This window comes from Myotis brandtii, unplaced genomic scaffold (assembly GCF_000412655.1).
Source record: "Myotis brandtii unplaced genomic scaffold, ASM41265v1 scaffold325, whole genome shotgun sequence".
NCBI classification, from domain to species: Eukaryota; Metazoa; Chordata; class Mammalia; order Chiroptera; family Vespertilionidae; genus Myotis; species Myotis brandtii.
In genome coordinates this window covers 2,693,544-2,712,210 of record NW_005362486.1, presented here as the reverse complement: position 1 = coordinate 2,712,210, position 18,667 = coordinate 2,693,544, and the positions used below count along the sequence as shown (strand labels likewise).

Genomic DNA, 18,667 nt, shown 5'->3' with positions numbered 1-18,667 from the left:
TGGATGGATGGATGGAAGGATGGATGGGTGGATCTGGGGTGCATGAGGATAGAAATATGATTTGGGGAGAAACCTGGAGACTAACAAGGCCTCTCACTCCCTTCAGACTGTTTCTCCCTCAGAGGGAGTTTGCCAGCTCCCGGGAGCGTTTCAAAGACATGGCTTTCCTCATGTTCCACTAGCTCGGGAGCCTGGTGGGGGCCGGCCGTGTCTTGTTCATTTGAGTATTAGGCCGAGTGTCTAACACAGTGCCTGGCACACAGTAGGCGCTTAGTGTTTGTTGAGAGAACAAGTGCTAAGGCCTTATGTCGTTGCAGGAGGCTGCCCCTTGAGCCCAGTTCCCCGCTCAGTGTGTCCCAGCCCGCTCTGAACAGCCACGAGGCGAGGCCTGCTGGCCCCGGGGCTGGCCCCACAGCCGCCTATCACTTCAGCGCCAGCCCTGTCCCTAGCACCGCCAGCAGTGCCCCAGGTGAGTCTACAGAACCCTCACCTCATTCCACCGCCCCCCAAAGCCCCTTCTAGACCTTCTCTCTTACCCGCTCCTCTCCCTTCTCCTAACGCTACAGGGAGAACCCGGCAGGCTCCGAGGGAGATGACTCCGCCACTTCAAGGGCCCCGTGCTCATCGGAAGAAACCCAAGGCCGTGCCCTACCGGCGGGAGCACAGTCCTGGGGGTGAGGGGCCATGGGCCTGGGGGTGGTGACAGTCAGTAGTGGACATGGGCAGAAACCAGGGGCGGGCTCTGAAGGCTGGAGGTGGGGAGCAGGCAAACCCACATCCTGGGCTGTTCATTCGCAGCCTCCTGGTGCCAGAGAATGGGAGTGGGAGGGACTGGTACCAGGGGAGTGGGACCCTCTGCTGAAACAGGCCTCTCCCCAGACTTGCCCCCACCGCCCTTGCCGCCACCAGAGGAAGAGACGGGCTGGGCCTCAGGGCTGAGAGCAGCAGGCAGCATGTCCTCCTTGGAACGGGAGCGCAGCGGGGAGAGAAGAGGGGTGCAGGGGGGGCCCCTGGGGACCCATCGGGGGCCCCTCCAGGATGGTAAGGAGGCCAGGGTGGGCTGGAGGGCGTGGCTATAGAAGGTGGGCTTTAGGACTGGAGGCTGATAGTACAGTGCAAATGGGGCCAATGATGGGCTAGTTTCAACCCAGCTCACCCCTCACTTTCATTGGGTTCATGCATTTGATCCACATCGGAGGCACCTGTCTCTCCAGCTGCCTCTGAGCAAAATCCCCTGAGGTTCCCCAGTCGTATCCTTTCTCAAGACCAGCCTCAGTGAGAGGAGAACAGGGGTGGGTGTTCCCTGCAGGGTTCTGAGCTCGTGTGATGTCAAGGCCGAGTACTGGCCACTCTGCTTCTCAACCCCAGGATGGCCTGAGCCCTTTGCCTGCCCTCAACTCTCCTTCCAGAGCTGGGAGGAGGGTTGGGGTGGCACAGGGGGGGCAGGAGTGGTGTCCTGCCCCCTGCCTGGGCCCAGCTACTCTTTTCTCTTGTGCTGCAGAAGAGGCCTGGCTCCCTTACAGCCGACCAAGCTTCCTGTCCCGGGGCCAGGCCGCCAGCACCTGCTCCACCGCCAGCAACTCTTCCAGGGGCTCCGGCAGCTCTCGGGGCTCCCGGGGCCCTGGCCGGAGCCGGAGCCGCAGCAGGAGCCAGAGCCAGAGCCAAAGGCCAGGACGGAAATGCCGAGAGGTGGGGGCTAGGGGTGGAGAAACTGAGAGTGGAGGACTAGGGCTGACTGGGAAGAGGGAGATAGAGAAGGGCTTGCAGGGGAAGTGTGGAAAGGAGGCGGCCCAGTGAGTGAGGGGCTGGGGGAGTCTTGGGGAACAGTGACAAAGGGTGAAGGCAGATGACACATGGCAGAGGAGGCTGGGCTCCCAGAGAAGTGGGTCAGGGGAGGCGGGCGAGAAAGCAGCCTGGCGATCGCCTCCCGTGGTCTGTTTGCTGTGGGGCAGGTCTTGCGAGCCAGCCTGTGTGTCTCTCTCTAGGAGCCAAGATAACGCTTGATGGAGAATCAGCAGTTCCGTGGGGGCAAGGCTTGTCCCGGGCCAGGAGCCCGGATGGGAGCCCGTCCCCTGGTAAATGAGGGGGTGCAAAGAGGAGGAGGGGTCTCTTCCTCCCGGCAGTGATGGTGGGGCTCCCTGAGGACCGGCTGAGAAGCCAGGGAGACAGCTCTTCCGTTTCCATCCTACCTACCTGAGACCCGTTTGTAAAAAAGGACAATAAAGAGTCGGAGTGACGTGCTGGGCCATCATCTGGTTTCGTGTGGGATATTTCCATCCTACCTACCTGAGACCCGTTTGTAAAAAAGACAATAAAGAGTCGGAGTGACGTGCTGGGCCATCCATCTTCCGGTTTCACGTGGGATGCGGGGCAGGAGGGGCCACCAAGGGGTGTATATTAGGGCCCTTCCTTCTGAACTTCTGTCAAAACTCTAGGTGAGGACTGGGCTAAGAGACCCGGCCTGTCCCGCCTCCTGAAGTAGCTGAAGTCACTGTCCCCCCAGTGACAACCAGAGGGACTTTCCAGATAACTATGGGAAACTTGTCCTGCCCTCGGAGAGCTAAGCCAGGCCCTCCCTTCGTGCCTCCTCTGGGTGCTGCTTCTCTCTTGCAAGGAAATATACCTGCGCAATAACTTTTAAACTCAAAGGAAGGAGGAGCTCATGGGGAAACCCTGGTCAAGAAGGGAAAACAGGCCCTGACCCTGTTGCTCAGTGGTTAAAGCGTCAGTCCACGGACCCAAGGGTCTCGATTTGATTCCCGGTCAAACCTCGGTTGCAGGCTCAATCCCTGGCCCCAGACGGGGTGCATGCAGGAGGCAACCAATCGATGTCTCTCTCTCCCCTTCTTCCCTCCCACTCTGTCTGAAAATCAATGGAAGAACATCCTCAGCTGAGGATTAAAAAAAAAAAGAGAGAGAGGAATCGGCTTTTCAAACCTCTGAGCCCCTCCTCACAGAGGGTGTGTGCGAACAGGCACCTCCTGGCCAGGTTAGGCCCAGATGGGATGGTTTGGTTGGCACAGAATTTTAAACAATGTTGGCCGTGGATGCCATGGTCCCCATCACCCCCTCACGCACAGCCAGTGCCACTCACAGGTAAGCCCAGGCCTGTTTCCTTCCCGCTTGCTCTCCCCCAGCTCAGGAACCACCCTGGGCTCTCGGGATTGCCACTGCCCGCATGCCCAGGCTCTGACCGCTCCTGCCACTTTGTCCTAAGTGGGTACAGCCCCTTTCTCTCCTTAGGGCTAGCAAACACGGTTGGAATATTTTTTAAAGGAATGTTACCAGGAAGCTAAAAGAAAAGCAGATTCCAGAAGAGGAAAATCAGTAGGAGAGGAAGGATGGTTATCTGCAGCGTGGTTCCCTCCTCCGGGGTCACACCCTCCAGCCCAGACTGGCCAGGTCAGGGTAGTCCGGGCAGCACCGACCCCGGGCCCCGCCTTCTCAGCCTCCAAAGGAGAGTGGCCTCCAGTAGAGCCACAGGGCTTTGGGGGATGATCACCCCCCCTCAGGCCCCTTTCCAATGGGCCCTCCCTGAAGGCGTCTTCCTGTGGCCCTGCTCATGTTCATCCCCCAACCTGAGGATTCTGCCCTTGACCTTTCCAGCCACGTGGGGGAGACGCCGTCACCTGCTCCCCTCCGCTGTCTGTGGCGGAGGCCCCGGGAGTCCGCGCCACCACTGGTTTGCTCTGTTGTTCTGGTGGAAGGGTGTGCACCAGCCAATCATGACAGGTGGCTCTACCTTTTGTGGGATGAGCTACTTTGCCTTAAGAAACCACCTGGGACTGGTCTCTGGGGAGGGGGCTGGGGCGGCTGGAGGCAGGAGTTGTCTTCTCAGGAACAGTTGCCAAGACAGCAGGCCCTCACCATGCCCAGCCCTCCCTTGCCTGGGTCCTGCTTCCAATCGGATGGGTGAACATAATTCTCCCCTTAGTTACTGGACAGGGATGAGTGACATTGCCCAGCGTCAGCGAATGCCTGCTCCCTTTCCAGTTCAGGCAATTCTTTCTCTATCTCCACGTGCCCCCCTCCACTTCCCAAACGACGCTCTGGGAAAAGGGCTCACAGAACTCAGGGCATTGCCATGTCATAGTATTCATTCCTTGGGCTCACTGACAGCAGTGTGGGGAGGGTGGTTTTGTCCCGCATTCCGCACCTCCCGCCCTGGAGCTTCCTCCCTGGTCCCTCTGGGACTTTGCCCTGGTGCTGGGTTGGGCCTCGTGGCTCAGGGCTCTGCTCTGTATCTCCTTTACATGGTGTTGGGGGTGGAGGCCCCGTACGGAACACGGTCCAGTGAGGCTGAGGGGAGGCTTGAGGAGCCCCTTCCTCCACGGCCCACCCCCACAAGCTGCCCTGCTCCCCAGAAAGACCCCTGGCTCACCCATGTCTCACGATCCCTGTGCGTGGGGGAGCAGGAGATGGGCTGCTCCTTAAGCCAAACAGTTTGGTTGTGGGGTTGGGCAGAGCCGAGGATAAGCAAGGCGCCAGGTGGAGACCATACTCCGCTCCGGGGGCTCCGGGTCTGCTTTGCTTTGATTGTGTGTTACTTCATTCCTTTTCGCGGTCAAGGAGGGCGAGCTCTCCTAGAGGCCAGATGTACTCAACTGCAGAGATGCACCGACCAAGAGCTGCAGTCCAGGGCCCAGCCCTCCTCAGGGCCCGTGGCTGATAGGAGAGGGAGTTCTGAGTCTCTTCTTGGAGGGCCGTGGGGGGGGAGTCTCGGGGGACATGCCTCAGGACGAGTCTCTAGGAGAATTGGAGGAGAGTGGAGTTACACCCTGCTCCTTGTCTCGTGGCTGATAGGAGAGGGAGTTCTGAGTCTCTTCTTGGGGGGGCCGTGGGGGGGAGTCTCGGGGGACATGCCTCAGGATGAGTCTCTAGGAGAATTGGAGGAGAGTGGAGTTATCCCCTTGCTCCTTGTCTGTCCTGCAGACCCCCGGCTCCCTCACGGCTCCACCCAGAACCACACAAGCCAGGCAGACGGGCACTTACTGCCAGCCTTGGGTGCAGCGCAGCTGAGATGGCTTCTCTGGGGAGAGTTCTAAGAGTCGGGGGGCCAGGGCGGCAGCCCTCTGCCCAGTCGCTGGATGTGGCTGTTCTCCAGGTCCTCTAGCCAGTCTGACCTCCACTCCCACAGGGGCAGGGAGAGGGTGCGAGTCAGCAAGCGGTCATCCCGGGGGGAGGGAGGCGATGAGGCACCTGTGTGGGGGTAGAGATATCTGTGGAGGGTTGGCCTTCACCCCTGGGAACCAGTTTAGGGAACAAAGCTTGGGGCCAACTTAAAGCGGACACCCAACCCTAAGTATAATCTAACCCCAACTTGGCCCATCAGTCTCGGTGTCTCTGGCCCCAGGGACAGGAACATTCGTTTCTTTAGAGAGAATGTTTCGAACTGGCCTTTGCCCATCCTCTCCCACTCCCAGCGTCCTCCTCTCCCTCCGTTAGGGGAACTTCTGCCCTGGATAACCCTTGCTCTCTCGTGCACCACAAGCCTGGTTGTTTTTCTTGGGGCATAGGGCAGAGTTAGGGTTCATATGACGGGAACAGGGGATCTGATAGAGCAGATGAGGCAGGGAACAGCTAAGGGGATCCCTGACTGCCTCTGTGGACATGGAGATGATGGTCCCACTCCACTAGACAGTGAAGGGTGAGCCCGGTTGCTCCTCCCCACAACCACAGATAAGGCAAGAGGAGGGCGTGGAGGCACGGCGGGGGTAAGAGGAGACAGAACGTCCCACGGTGAGGAGGAACCTGAACACTGGGCTGGAGTGAATCACAGGGGCTGGGGCCACCCTTCCTGGAAACCCCTGTCTGGGTGAGGGGGGGGGCCTTCAGGTACGGGGGTGGGTCACACTTGGCTGCCTGCAGGCTTCAGACTTGAACAGTCTGTCCCTGTTCTCATGGGGTGACCTTGGGTAAGTTAATAAACCTGATTGACTTACAATTTCCTCATTTGGAAAACAATGAAGAGCATTCCTCCTAGAGGAGTCATTGAATGCATGTACAGTGCTTATCCTAGAGCAGTGATGGCGAACCTATGACACGCGTGTCAGAGGTGACACGCGAACTCATTTTTTTGGTTGATTTTTCTTTGTTAAATGGCATTTAAATATATAAAATAAATATCAAAAATATAAGTCTTTGTTTTACTATGGTTGCAAATATCAAAAAATTTCTATATGTGACACAGCACCAGAGTTAAGTTAGGGTTTTTCAAAATGCTGACACGCCGAGCTCAAAAGGTTCGCCATCACTGTCCTAGAGCCTGGGCGGTAGTCATCATTGAATGAAAACTGGCTGTTCTAAGGACAATGACAAAGACCGTGAGGAAGACCATGACTAGGAACGTGGCCTCCTGGTTGGGAAGAAGGGGGTCTTACAGGGGCTGCGCCCACTCCAAGGAGTGAGGGTGAGCTGACGTACCTGTGAAGACGCAGTCTGCCTCCCTGGGCTCCAGACCAAAGCCAAGGCTGTCCACGGCCACTGCCAGGGCCCGTGCGAAGTGGGCATCGGCCAGGAAGGAGCCGTCGGAGGAGCTGACCAGGCTGGCTCTGGCACTGGGGGCGTTGTCCTCAGAGGCTGAGCCCCAGCCATTGGCCAGGGAGCCCTCACTGGGGGTGGGGGTGAGGCAGGGCCGAGGTGGGCACAGCAAACTCCCCACCTCGGACCCTACCCCTCCGGCAGCTCTGCCCATGTCTGCCAGCTCTGAAGCTGTGGGAACGCTGATGTACCCGTAGGTGCTGGGGGGTGAAGGAGCCCTTGGCATAGGAGAGACGCTGTTCCTAGGAAGAGGCAACATGGGAGACAGTAGGATTGTTGAGGTGCCGTAGGGCGGGACCATTCCTCCGGGAAGAGTGGAACGAGGCAGGGACAAGCATACTGTAATACGGGCCTACTCACCTGGGGGTCTCCTCACCCTCACTGAGCTCCAGGCACAGGGCCACCTCCTCAGGAGTCAGCACACTGTCCTGATCCTCCCCCAGGGATGACAGCGAAGAGCTGGACAGGCGACTAGAGGTTGGGCTGGGACCGGACAGGGAGGAGGCCTGGTGGCTGGAGTGGCTGGCGGTACTGGAGGGCCTGCAGGTGGGGATGGGGGCTGCTGACAGGGGGTGCGGGGAGGGAGCTCGGGGCTCTGCCGCGTGCCTGATGGGGTAAGACAGATGGCAGGATGGTTAGTGGGGTCTTTCCAGCCCCTGTCCACCCCTCCCTCACCCCATCCCACCCCACCCCTGCTTTTGGACCCCATGCCCTCTTACTGGGTCTGTGGATTCTGAGTGGGGGGTTCATGAGAAGAGAGGGGTGCTGGCGGGAGAGGGCAAGTCAGCTCGCTGGAGGAGCTGAGGATCTGTGGTCCCAGGGCCCGCCAGGCAACCAGAGCTCGGGGCACAGGTCCTGGGGAACAATAGCCTGGGCATGAGAATAGCAGAACCCCCATCAGCCCCCCACCCCAGCCTGCCCCCTGCCCAGCCCTCCCCTCAGCTTCCTGCCCCTACACCCCACCTGCCAGCTTTCTCAAGAACAGCTGAAGCCGGCTGTAGGGGCTGGGGGCCCCTGCTCCCCACCTCACCGCCTCACTTCCTCTCACCTGGGCTTTGGGAAAGGTTCTTGGAGCCTTTATTTCCTGCCTCCCAGGCCCAGAGCTCCATAGGGTGGCTGCCCCGGAGCAGCGGGGAGCTGTTGGCCTGGTGCAGCTCTGCAAAGGAAGAGTCGGCCGTTGAGGGACAAGCCAGGGTGGGCCTGTCAGACCCCAACCTCAGGCTCCAGCTTCGGCCTCGTCATTCAGTTACGCTTTAAGGCCCCTGGACAAAGAGAAAAGAGGGAAGAACCGCCCTCCCTCTTCTCCTCCCCTTCCCACCTTCAGCCAGGCAGCTGTGAGAGGGTGGGAGGAGCCCCAGGCTTGGAGTAAAAAAATGGGCTCTCGTAGCCCAGCTGAGCCATGCAATCGCTGTGTGCCCTCAGGTAGATCCATGAACCTTTCTGAGCCTGTTTCATTTGTAAAAACCCACAGCAAATGATGGCTTTTCCAATTAAATAAACACAGATCGAAACGTTCCTGGCACCTAATAGCTTTCTTCCCTTTACTGGATTTATTGCCATCTTCCCAATCTCTGTAGCCTCACACGGTTACTCTTCTCGGTAGTTTTGGCTCCTTCTTCTCTTGGAGAGAATCTATTCATTTCCATTCTTCACATTATGAAAATCTCACGCGGTTCTGGCCGGCCCTGCCCTGAGCAACCTGAGCGTCTCTCACCTGGGGACATGGGTTAGACCAGCGGTTCTCAACCTGTGGGTCGCGACCCCTTTGGGGGTCGAACGACCCTTTCACAGGGGTCGCCTAAGACCATCGGAAAACACATATATAATTACATATTGTTTTTGTGATTCATCACTATGCTTTCATTATGTTCAATTTGTAACAATGAAAATACATCCTGCATATCAGATATTTACATGACGATTCATAACAGTAGCAAAATTACAGTTATGAAGTAGCAACAAAAATAATGTTATGGTTGGGGGTCACCACAACATGAGGAACTGTATTAAAGGGTCGTGGTATTAGGAAGGTTGAGAACCACTGGGTTAGACGGTCATGAATGGGTAAGACAGAAACAAGTAACCCTAGACCAGGCCAGGTGTGAAGGAAGAGGCACTTTAGAGTAGGAAGATGTGTTGGTCTCACCCAGAGAGCAATGCCCTGCCCGTAGATAGTCAATATTTGTTGGCTAAATGAGTGAATGAAGGATGCTGTTAGAGATGTAGGTGTAAACTCGTACAGATGTGACTCCCACTCAGGGTGAACCACACTTAGAGACAAGGCTCAGTGAACTCTGACAATAGGAAAGCCGAGGTCACTGAGAGGACTGACCCAGCCACGTACAATGCTTCCTGGTCAGGCCCAAAGCCAGGTGATCTAAGTTTAAACCAGAGAGGAACTGGGTAATGTAAATAGGAAATAACAGATTTTCCCCAGATCAGGAACCAGAGCAAAGGAGGAAAGAAACAGCCTTCAGATTAGTGTCCCATGGTCAGAAGCCCAGACCAAAGGCCAGGCAGGGCCCTGGAGGCAGAGCTGTCTAGTCGGTCTCATCCTAAAGCCTTGGGGGCCACCATGGCCAGTTCAGAGCAGGGACGAGACTGAGACCCCATCTGGGCCCTGGGAATCCATGGGCAGTGGCCAGATCTTCTGAGCCACTGGGATAAAAACCCACACAATGGCTGGACTTCCTCTATTGAAGTTTGCTTTCATACTTCGGCTGATTTGGTTTTTGTACATTTCCTTTCGCGGCATTAGGAAGGTTGAGAACCACTGGGTTAGACGGTCATGAATGGGTAAGACAGAAACAAGTAACCCTAGACCAGGCCAGGTGTGAAGGAAGAGGCACTTTAGAGTAGGAAGATGTGTTGGTCTCACCCAGAGAGCAATGCCCTGCCCGTAGATAGTCAATATTTGTTGGCTAAATGAGTGAATGAAGGATGCTGTTAGAGATGTAGGTGTAAACTCGTACAGATGTGACTCCCACTCAGGGTGAACCACACTTAGAGACAAGGCTCAGTGAACTCTGACAATAGGAAAGCCGAGGTCACTGAGAGGACTGACCCAGCCACGTACAATGCTTCCTGGTCAGGCCCAAACCCAGGTGATCTAACTCTAAACCAGAGAGGAACTGAATAGAAAATAACAGATTTTCCCCAGACCAGGAACCAGAGCAAAGAAGGAAAGAAACAGCCTTCAGATTAGTGTCCCATGATCAGAAGCCCAGACAAAAGGCCAGGCAGGACCCTGGAGGCAGAGCTGTCTAGTCGGTCTCATGCTAAAGCCTTGGGGGCCACCATGGCCAGTTCAGAGCAGGGATGAGATTAAGACCCCATCTGGGCCCTGGGAATCCATGGACAGTGGCCAGATCTTCTGAGCCACTGGGATAAAAACCCACACAATGGCTGGACTTCCTCTATTGAAGTTTGCTTTCATACTTGGGCTGATTTGGTTTTTGTACATTTCCTTTCGTTGAATGACATAATACCTGGCTTTGTAACTAAGCTCAGAAGTGGGGACACTTCTAGCTGGCTGGCTGGCTGGTTGGCTGTATGGAAAAGGAAGGAAGCCCTAACCGGTTTGGCTCAGTGGATAGGGCGTTGGCCTGCAGACTGAAGGGTCCCAGGTTCGATTCCGGTCAAGGGCATGTACCTTGGTTGCGGGCATATCCCCAGTAGGGGGTGTGCAGGAGGTGGCTGATTGATGTTTCTCTCTCATTGATATTTCTAATTCTCTATCCCTCTCCCTTCCTCTCTTTAAAAAATCAATAAAATATATTTAAAAAGAAAAGGAAGGGAAAGGCCAATTCTGGAAAAGGCCATATTTGTCCCAGCCCTTTTCATTTCCTCTAAAGGACCCTGGTAACAATAAGCCCCTCCCCCCTTTGCTCGGAAATACTTGGATTTTAGTTTCAATGTTATTTGAATAATAAACTAGGCAATAAAAATGTTATCAAGGTCAGGCAAAATCTCACTGGCCAGCCCTGAATTGCAATACATATTGGTTTGAATTGATGAGAATATTTGGTGTATGTATCTGATAAAGTACGGAGAACTAAGAACCTGGTATAATGGCTGAGACCCGGGAGAGTGTGATAATATCTATCATGGAGAAAAACCCCAACGAAGGTCAAACAGTAGAAAAAGGAATAAGTAGGTTATGGGGAGTAGGGGCACTGAGAGAACCTGCCCGTTTTAGGAAATGAAGACGCATCAGTCGTGGGCTAGGTGACAGCAGTGGAGCCGACGCCATGGCTCTGGACAAGGTCAGAGCATGATCTGCTGAGGACTAGTGGGGACGTGGCCCACACTGGGGATCAAACTTGTAACCTGGGCACGTGCCCCGACCGGGAATTGAACTGTGACCTTCTGATTCATAGGCCGATGCTCAACCACTGAACCACGTTGGCTGGACGGAAAGGGGCTAGGTGACAGCAGTGGAGCCGACGCCATGGCTCTGGACAAGGTCAGAGCATGATCTGCTGAGGACTGGTGGGGACGTGGCCCACACTGGGGATCAAACTTGTAACCTGGGCACGTGCCCCGACCGGGAATTGAACTGTGACCTTCTGATTCATAGGTCGATGCTCAACCACTGAACCACGCTGGCTGGACGGAAAACTGGTTTTTAAATGAGATTCATGCAACCTCTTTTTAGTTGGTATTTTATTACCACTGAGATTTTCTAATGCAATAGCTTTGAGGCAAAGCTGGAAAAAATGCCAGCTTCATTAATATTTAGAGACATAAAATTTTGGATATTAGACAAGCTCCTAATTACTCTGAATCCACATTTGTTTTAATACAAATGCAATTATAAACTTTAAAAAAATTGGCTGTTGAGCCCGACCGGTATGCTCAATGGTTGAGCCTCTACTTATGAACCAGGAGGTCACGGTTCAATTTGTTGATTCCCAGTAGGGAGCATGTGTATGTAGGGGGCAGCCAATCAGTGATTCTCTCTCATCCCTGATGTTTCTATCTCTCCCTCTCCCTTCCTCTCTGAAATCAATTAAAAATATATTTTTTAAAAAATGGCTGTTGAGCATTTGTAAGTCTCACTCATCAGTACAGAAGGCTCATGAAGACAGCAGGTAGGGTGCAGGCCAATGTTCGGAGATGGGAGAAAAGAGTCAGTGAGAGGATAGGATTTCCCACGGACGCTCCCAGAGACAGTCAAAGTGGCCCTGGGAGCAGACCACTCTGACTTCAGCTCTGAGTTCTGCCCCTTATTGACGTGGGATTTTGAATGAGTTACCCAAATCTGCTCCTCTTTCCCTATCTGTGAAATTAGAGGAAATAATACCAAGTCAATATGTTGTGAGGCTTAAATAAAATAAATATAAGTAAAGCACCTAACATAGTGGTTGCTCAAGAAACAGAGACTAGCCTGGCTGGTGTGGCTCAGTGGTTGAGCATCAACCTATGAACCAGGAGGTCACGGTTTGATTCCTGGTCAGGGCACATGCCCGGGTTGAGGGCTGGATCCCCAGTAGGGGGCGTGCAGGAGGCAGCTGATCAATGATTCTCTCTCATTGATGTTTCTATCTCTCTCTCCTTCTCCCTTCCTCTCTGAAATCAATAAAAATATATTAAAAAATAGAAAGAAACAGAGACTATAATGATGTCTCTCTGGAAAGTCCAAGCAGGATGCTGGGAGTCAGGAGAGATTTGGCGGTTGAGCCTCTACTTATGAACCAGGAGGTCACGGTTCAATTTGTTGATTCCCAGTAGGGAGCATGTGTATGTAGGGGGCAGCCAATCAGTGATTCTCTCTCATCCCTGATGTTTCTATCTCTCCCTCTCCCTTCCTCTCTGAAATCAATTAAAAATATATTTTTTAAAAAATGGCTGTTGAGCATTTGTAAGTCTCACTCATCAGTACAGAAGGCTCATGAAGACAGCAGGTAGGGTGCAGGCCAATGTTCGGAGATGGGAGAAAAGAGTCAGTGAGAGGATAGGATTTCCCACGGACGCTCCCAGAGACAGTCAAAGTGGCCCTGGGAGCAGACCACTCTGACTTCAGCTCTGAGTTCTGCCCCTTATTGACGTGGGATTTTGAATGAGTTACCCAAATCTGCTCCTCTTTCCCTATCTGTGAAATTAGAGGAAATAATACCAAGTCAATATGTTGTGAGGCTTAAATAAAATAAATATAAGTAAAGCACCTAACATAGTGGTTGCTCAAGAAACAGAGACTAGCCTGGCTGGTGTGGCTCAGTGGTTGAGCATCAACCTATGAACCAGGAGGTCACGGTTTGATTCCTGGTCAGGGCACATGCCCGGGTTGAGGGCTGGATCCCCAGTAGGGGGCGTGCAGGAGGCAGCTGATCAATGATTCTCATCATTGATGTTTCTATCTCTCTCTCCTTCTCCCTTCCTCTCTGAAATCAATAAAAATATATTAAAAAATAGAAAGAAACAGAGACTATAATGATGTCTCTCTGGAAAGTCCAAGCAGGATGCTGGGAGTCAGGAGAGATTTGGCAGAAAGGAACTGCTCCTCTGGGGAGCAAGCTGAGAGTAGGGCCTGGGCAGACTTGTGTGGAGCACAGAGGCGTTGTTCATGGGAACCGGAGGCTTCGTGACAGCCCTGGGCGCATTCTGGGCACATCCTTCCAGGTTCTGGAATGACTGTGTGCTGGTCAGGCACTTGAACACACAAACACTTTTCATTACTTTGTTTTTTATATGCTAAAGCTGAAGGAAATCGCACAGCCAACCCAGATTTAAGGAGTAGAGAAATAGACCTCACCTCTTTTTGGCATGGGAAGAATTTGTGACCATTTTGCAATCTATCACAAGTATATACTATCCATTCTTATGTTTTTAGAAATTACCCTAAAAATTTTAATACCCATGCCTAATTTTTCATAGTCTAAAGTAAATCATGATCTGGCCATGGCAGAGCAAGCAGTACTGAATTTGCCCCTTCCCTACACATACTACAAACCACTAGAAAACTGGAAAAAAACATGAAATAACTTTTCCAACATTGATCAATAGGCAGCAAAGGATTATGATCCCTGAAAGAACAGAAACAAACAAGCTGAGTCCTGTGATCATCCTGGCTTTCGAGAGGCACTTTCTGGACCAGGGTACCGGGAGGGAGAACCCAGTCAGAGTGCAGTGAATTTCTTGAGGAGACAGAGGTTAGGATTTGGAGAAGCTGGGGCGGTTGGAATTCATGTAGCAGAGTATCAGAGAAGAGGTAGCTACATAGAGAAAGATTTCTAGAAATCTGCACTGGGTTTGTTTTTACTGAATACCAGTCTGTGCATTTATAGGGTAAAGCTCCTTGAAGCTGCGCTAAGAACTGCCGAGGGTCCAGGGCACACATAGAGTTGGGAGACATTTGAATTCCAACCAACCAGAAAGGAGAGAACTTCTAAAGAGCTGGGATCTTCACTAGAGACTGCGGAAAGGTCAAGCCTTATTAGTAGGACCAAACCAGTCCTTGAGTAATGGCTACTGTAGACCAACTCTAACAATGATTAGAAACAATCTTGAAAGGATCAAGTATCCTCAAGGAATTTAACTGCCACTTAAAGAAAACTCAACACTCTTTAAAAGAAGAGAATAGCCCAGCTCAGCGGTTCTCAACCTGTGGGTCGCGACCCCTTTGGGGGTCGAACGACCCTTTCACAGGGGTCGCCTAAGACCATCGGAAAACACATATATAATTACATATTGTTTTTGTGATTCATCACTATGCTTTAATTATGTTCCATTTGTAACAATGACATTGGGGGTCACCCCAACATGAGGAACTGTATTGAAGGGTCGCGGCATTAGGAAGGTTGAGAACCACTGTGCTACAGGCTTTATTCTACCTGCTTTTAAGCCCTTCAGACTCCTTAAAATCTCTGCACTGATGTCTCCAACTCAGTGCCCTTTCTTATCCTGGTTATCAGGGGAAGTCCAGGTTGCCCAGCGATAAGAGGTATTAAAAAGAAACAGCTGTGTGCTAAGATAAAAAGAATATCTATCTGGAGCCAGACAAACCCAGTTTGAAAATCCCTGTTGGCAAAAAAAAAAAAAAAATCCCCGTTGGTCGCAGCCCAGCTGTGCATCCCTGGGAGCAAGTCTGTCAGCCTCTCTAAGCCCCAGTTCTTCATCTGAAAAAGTAACAACGCCCTTCCATATAAGGCTGATGCTGCACGCTGGGGCCAGGAAACATGAGGTCATGCGCTGGCAGAGCAGAGCTTGCTACATGAATGTGGCCTCGCGACCTCTAGTCTGGTTCCCTTTGAACAGGGGGCCATGCAGGCTGCCTGAGTCATGTTTCAACAGCAGGGACCAGCCAAAGCACTTCTCTGCCTGAAACCTCCCATGGCTCCCATTTACCCGGAGAGAGCCCGGCTGCCTGGCATGGTGAACAGGGCCCCCAGTCTGGTTTCCAACTCCCTGACCAGACCCATCTCACACGCTATGCCCCAGGCAGACCAAACGGCTTTTCCTTCCCTGCGAACATGGCGGCGATTTCCGGCTGCCCGCTTTGGCCTTCTCCTTCTCACTGTCAGGGTCAATGTGAAATCTCCCTCCCGAATTTCCCCACCCCAGTCTCCTCCATGTATCTTGTACATGTGACTGCACGTCCAACTCTGGATTGCATTCACTTGGATGTCTCTGTCTAGACTGGTGGCTCCCAACGCGGGGCACCCCTCCCCCCCACACACACAGGGGTGCAATTTGATTTTTAAGGGGGGCAATTTGAGGATGAGTTATTAACAGTGAATTTTTTGCATTTCCGATGATTCTAGGGGCCTCATATACAGTCTATAAATATACATTGTGACATATTTATGCATTCCAGTTCTCTATTACCGGTATATGTTCTGAAACTTTATTTGCTTTTTTTAATTCTCACTTCATATTATTATTATTATTTTTTTTTTTTTTAACAATTTGTTAGTGATTTCTTTTTTGGTACTTCATCTGTCCTTTCCTTCTTTTATTTTTCTCTTTCATGGATGTCATGTTCTTTGAAAGCTTGTTTAGACCAAGTTAATGGCCTTTTAGGCTTCCTCCATGTGAATAGGAGTTCACTTTTTTAATAATAAGAATTATATGTCACGGGGTGGGGGCGGGCATCAGGATTTTAGAGATGCTTAGGTGGGGCGTGGCCAAAAAAAGGTTGGGAACCACTGGTCTAGACTGACTTCCTGGCAGATGGAGACTGTTCTAGAGAAATGAAGGCATCTCCCTCAAGGACGGGGGTGAAGTCCCAGGGGGACAGAGAAAGTTCAGGGCAGAGCAGACAAAGCCCAGGTGGTAACTCAAGAGAAAGGCCAGTGGGCACAGAAAACACAGGAAGGAACCTTGCTCTGAGCTGAGACACTGACAGGAAAAGGGTCTGGCTGGGTGTATCTGGCACCTAGTAGGTGCTCGATAAACGTCTGTTGAAAGATGCAGACCTGGGATATGAAACCTCCCAGAGGAAATCTAATGCGACAAAGAGCAGGAGAATGTGGGCAGATGAAATGGTTATTTTAGTGCAGAACTCGGCCAACAGGATGAAAAAGCATGCTTGCTTTCTTAGTCTCTTGTCTCATAACCGCAGACTTGCTCTGGCAGCCAGACACACTTGAAGCAGAGGTACCTGCAACCGCCCTATGGTGTAGGGGCAGAGCGCCCTCTACTGGAACTGTGGGTTGACTGCCGTGAAGGAAAGATGGCTCCATAGGTTGAGTGATGGACCGAAAGCAAAGGCAAAGGTACTGCTAGGTGAACTCTGAGTGCATAGAGAAAATCGGGAATTAGGCTGCTCCTTCCACGCTAATTATTCTCCACCCAGGAGGATGACTCAGCAGGAAAGTGTAGTCAGTATTATCAGTGAGAGCTTGGTGACAAGAGCATTGGATTAGGACAGTGGTTCTCAACCTTCCTGATGCCACGACCCTTTAATACAGTTCCTCATGGTGTGGTGACCCCCAACCATAACATTATTTTCGCTGCTACTTCATAACTGTAATTTTGCTACTGTTATGAATCGTCATGTAAATATCTGATATGCAGGATGTATTTTCATTGTTACAAATTGAACATAATGAAAGCATAGTGATGAATCACAAAAACAATATGTAATTATATATGTGTTTTCCGATGGTCTTAGGCGACCCCTGTGAAAGGGTCGTTCGACCCCCAGAGGGGTCGCGACCCACAGGTTGAGCACCGCTGGATTAGGAGTTCAGAAGGCCAGCTGTGTTGCCTTGGGCAAAGCCACTTAAGTCTCTGATTCTGTTTACTCTCTGTCACGTGGTCTGATAGTAACATTATTGAAAGAGAAAAACAGTTCTCACTTGGAGTTGAGGAGAGACACAGATACCAGGCAGGACTCCAAACTGCCCGGCGTAAGGGAGACTCCATCCAACTCTCTGTTCCAGCTCCACTAACCCTGGGTCCCCCTGCCCCTCCCTCACCTCAGGCCACGCCCCTTTCATGTCTCACCTGTGTTTTAGGATGGCGTCCTCGCTGGTATATCTATACAGACCTGGGAGAGGACAGGAAGAAGGCTCAATCTAGAGTCCCCAGCATCAGGCTAGAGAGCTAACCCCAATAGTGTTCTTTTTAAAAAATATATATTTTTATTGATCTCAGAGAGGAAAGGAGAGGGGGAGAGAGTCAGAAACATTGATTTTTATTGATTTCAGAGAGGAAAGGAGAGGGAGAGTCAGAAACATTGATGATGAGAGAGAATTACTGATTGGCTACCTCCTGCATGCCCTTCCTGGGAATCAAGCCCACAACCCAGGCATGTGCCCTTGACAAGAATTGAACCCGGAACTCTTCAGTCCGCAGGCCGAAGCTCTATCCACTGAGCCAAGCCAGCTAGGACCCCCCTATAGTGTTCTTACTGGACCCAGTGAGTCCTGACCCCCTGGAGTCTGCTTCCCTCTCTCACCTGGGCCCAGGTGCACCCCAGCGCGGCGCCGACGGTGGATACACACAGTGGTGCCCAGCAGCAGCAGCCAGAGCAGGACAGCCCCGGTGGCAATGACCTCTGGACGCTTCAACGTTGCTCTCAGCTGCTCCAGGATCCACGGGCCGGGGTCTTTGGGTTCTCGGGTGGCTCGCTCCATGGTCTGCTCTGTATGGGATTTGGAGCTCAGGGGTAGGGGGCAGGGGGAGCAACGAGGGTCGGACAGAGAAGGGGCAAGAGCTGGAAGTGGGAAGTGGGGACAAGGAGAGGAAGGTGGGTATTGGGGCTGAGGGATGTGGTTGGACCAGTGGAGACTCCTCACCTAAAATGAGGCAGATGGGGCTACTGGGCTCCCCAGCCCCAGCGCCGGTGACGGCAGCCACCTGCACACAGTAGGAACCTGGCGTTTGGGTGGCAATCTCCAGCTGGGTCTGCTCGCCGGCCACTGTCCAGTTGGTTGGGGGCCATGAGGTGTTGCTCAGGCTCCACACCTAAGGACAGGCAGGGTGAGCAGAGCCCCCAGGCACCATCCCAGCTGCTGGGCCCTTCATCTGCGGTCAGACTCCGAGCCTGTGGTCACCCTGCCCTGGGGTTGACCAGGGAACCCTCCCCTCACAACCACCCCCACTTCTCATCCCGTCCTGTGCCCTACATTCAGCCTCACTCTCCGCGTCTGTAAATTGGGGATAAGAACCAGGTGGACCGGGGATGAAATGAGACCAGGGAGCTGCTTGGCAGGGGCTGGCAGACGCTCACTGATCCACAGTGGGTGCTCCTCGCTTCTCTGCACGGGTTCCCTTCTCAGTGCCCAGAGCGAGGGCACGCGGGATGCCAGGGGAGAGGGAGGCCTCGGCACCCCCGGAAGGGGTGTGTCAGCTTGTGGGGGTACCTGGTAGCCACGGATGATGCCATTGTGGTTTTTAGCAGGTGGTGGGACCCAGTTCACAAGGATGCTGCCATTGCCCGATTTTAGGGTCACCTCCTGGGGAGGGGCGCTGGGCACTGGGGGAAGGAGAGAGGAGATAGGAATGAGGGAGCTCTAGGGAGAAGGGTGGGATGGGGACACAGGGGCAGAGGCCACACTGATGAGAATCAGCGCTCCCCTTGCCTGACCAGGGCAGAGGGATCCAGGAGCAGGGCCCACCGTCCCCCCAGACTGGAGTGGACAGTCCTCCAGGGCCCCCCAGACTGGAGTGGACAGTCCTC

At 52.9% G+C, this 18,667-nt stretch overlaps 2 protein-coding genes across 2 annotated transcripts in view; one reads left to right on the top strand and one right to left on the bottom strand.

Annotated features, from left to right (window-relative positions):
* The window catches only part of ROBO3 (roundabout guidance receptor 3), a 15,944-nt gene extending 13,717 nt beyond the window's left edge, over positions 1–2,227 (top strand). The window contains exons 22-25 of the mRNA XM_005870928.2: positions 318–469; positions 567–674; positions 880–1,041; positions 1,502–2,227. Coding sequence (XP_005870990.2) covers positions 318–469; positions 567–674; positions 880–1,041; positions 1,502–1,797 — 718 coding nt within the window. The 3' untranslated portion in view covers positions 1,798–2,227. The remainder of the gene's footprint in view (positions 1–317; positions 470–566; positions 675–879; positions 1,042–1,501) is intronic.
* A 1,851-nt stretch (positions 2,228–4,078) lies between these two features.
* Positions 4,079–18,667, bottom strand: part of ROBO4 (roundabout guidance receptor 4) — an 18,221-nt gene continuing 3,632 nt past the window's right edge. Inside the window, exons 7-17 of the mRNA XM_014543404.1 lie at positions 18,351–18,463; positions 17,784–17,952; positions 17,444–17,629; positions 16,990–17,032; positions 7,859–7,872; positions 7,589–7,774; positions 7,260–7,395; positions 6,901–7,146; positions 6,424–6,782; positions 4,993–5,199; positions 4,079–4,746 (exon numbers count right to left, since the gene is read on the bottom strand). Coding sequence (XP_014398890.1) covers positions 5,042–5,199; positions 6,424–6,782; positions 6,901–7,146; positions 7,260–7,395; positions 7,589–7,774; positions 7,859–7,872; positions 16,990–17,032; positions 17,444–17,629; positions 17,784–17,952; positions 18,351–18,463 — 1,610 coding nt within the window. The 3' untranslated portion in view covers positions 4,079–4,746; positions 4,993–5,041. The remainder of the gene's footprint in view (positions 4,747–4,992; positions 5,200–6,423; positions 6,783–6,900; positions 7,147–7,259; positions 7,396–7,588; positions 7,775–7,858; positions 7,873–16,989; positions 17,033–17,443; positions 17,630–17,783; positions 17,953–18,350; positions 18,464–18,667) is intronic.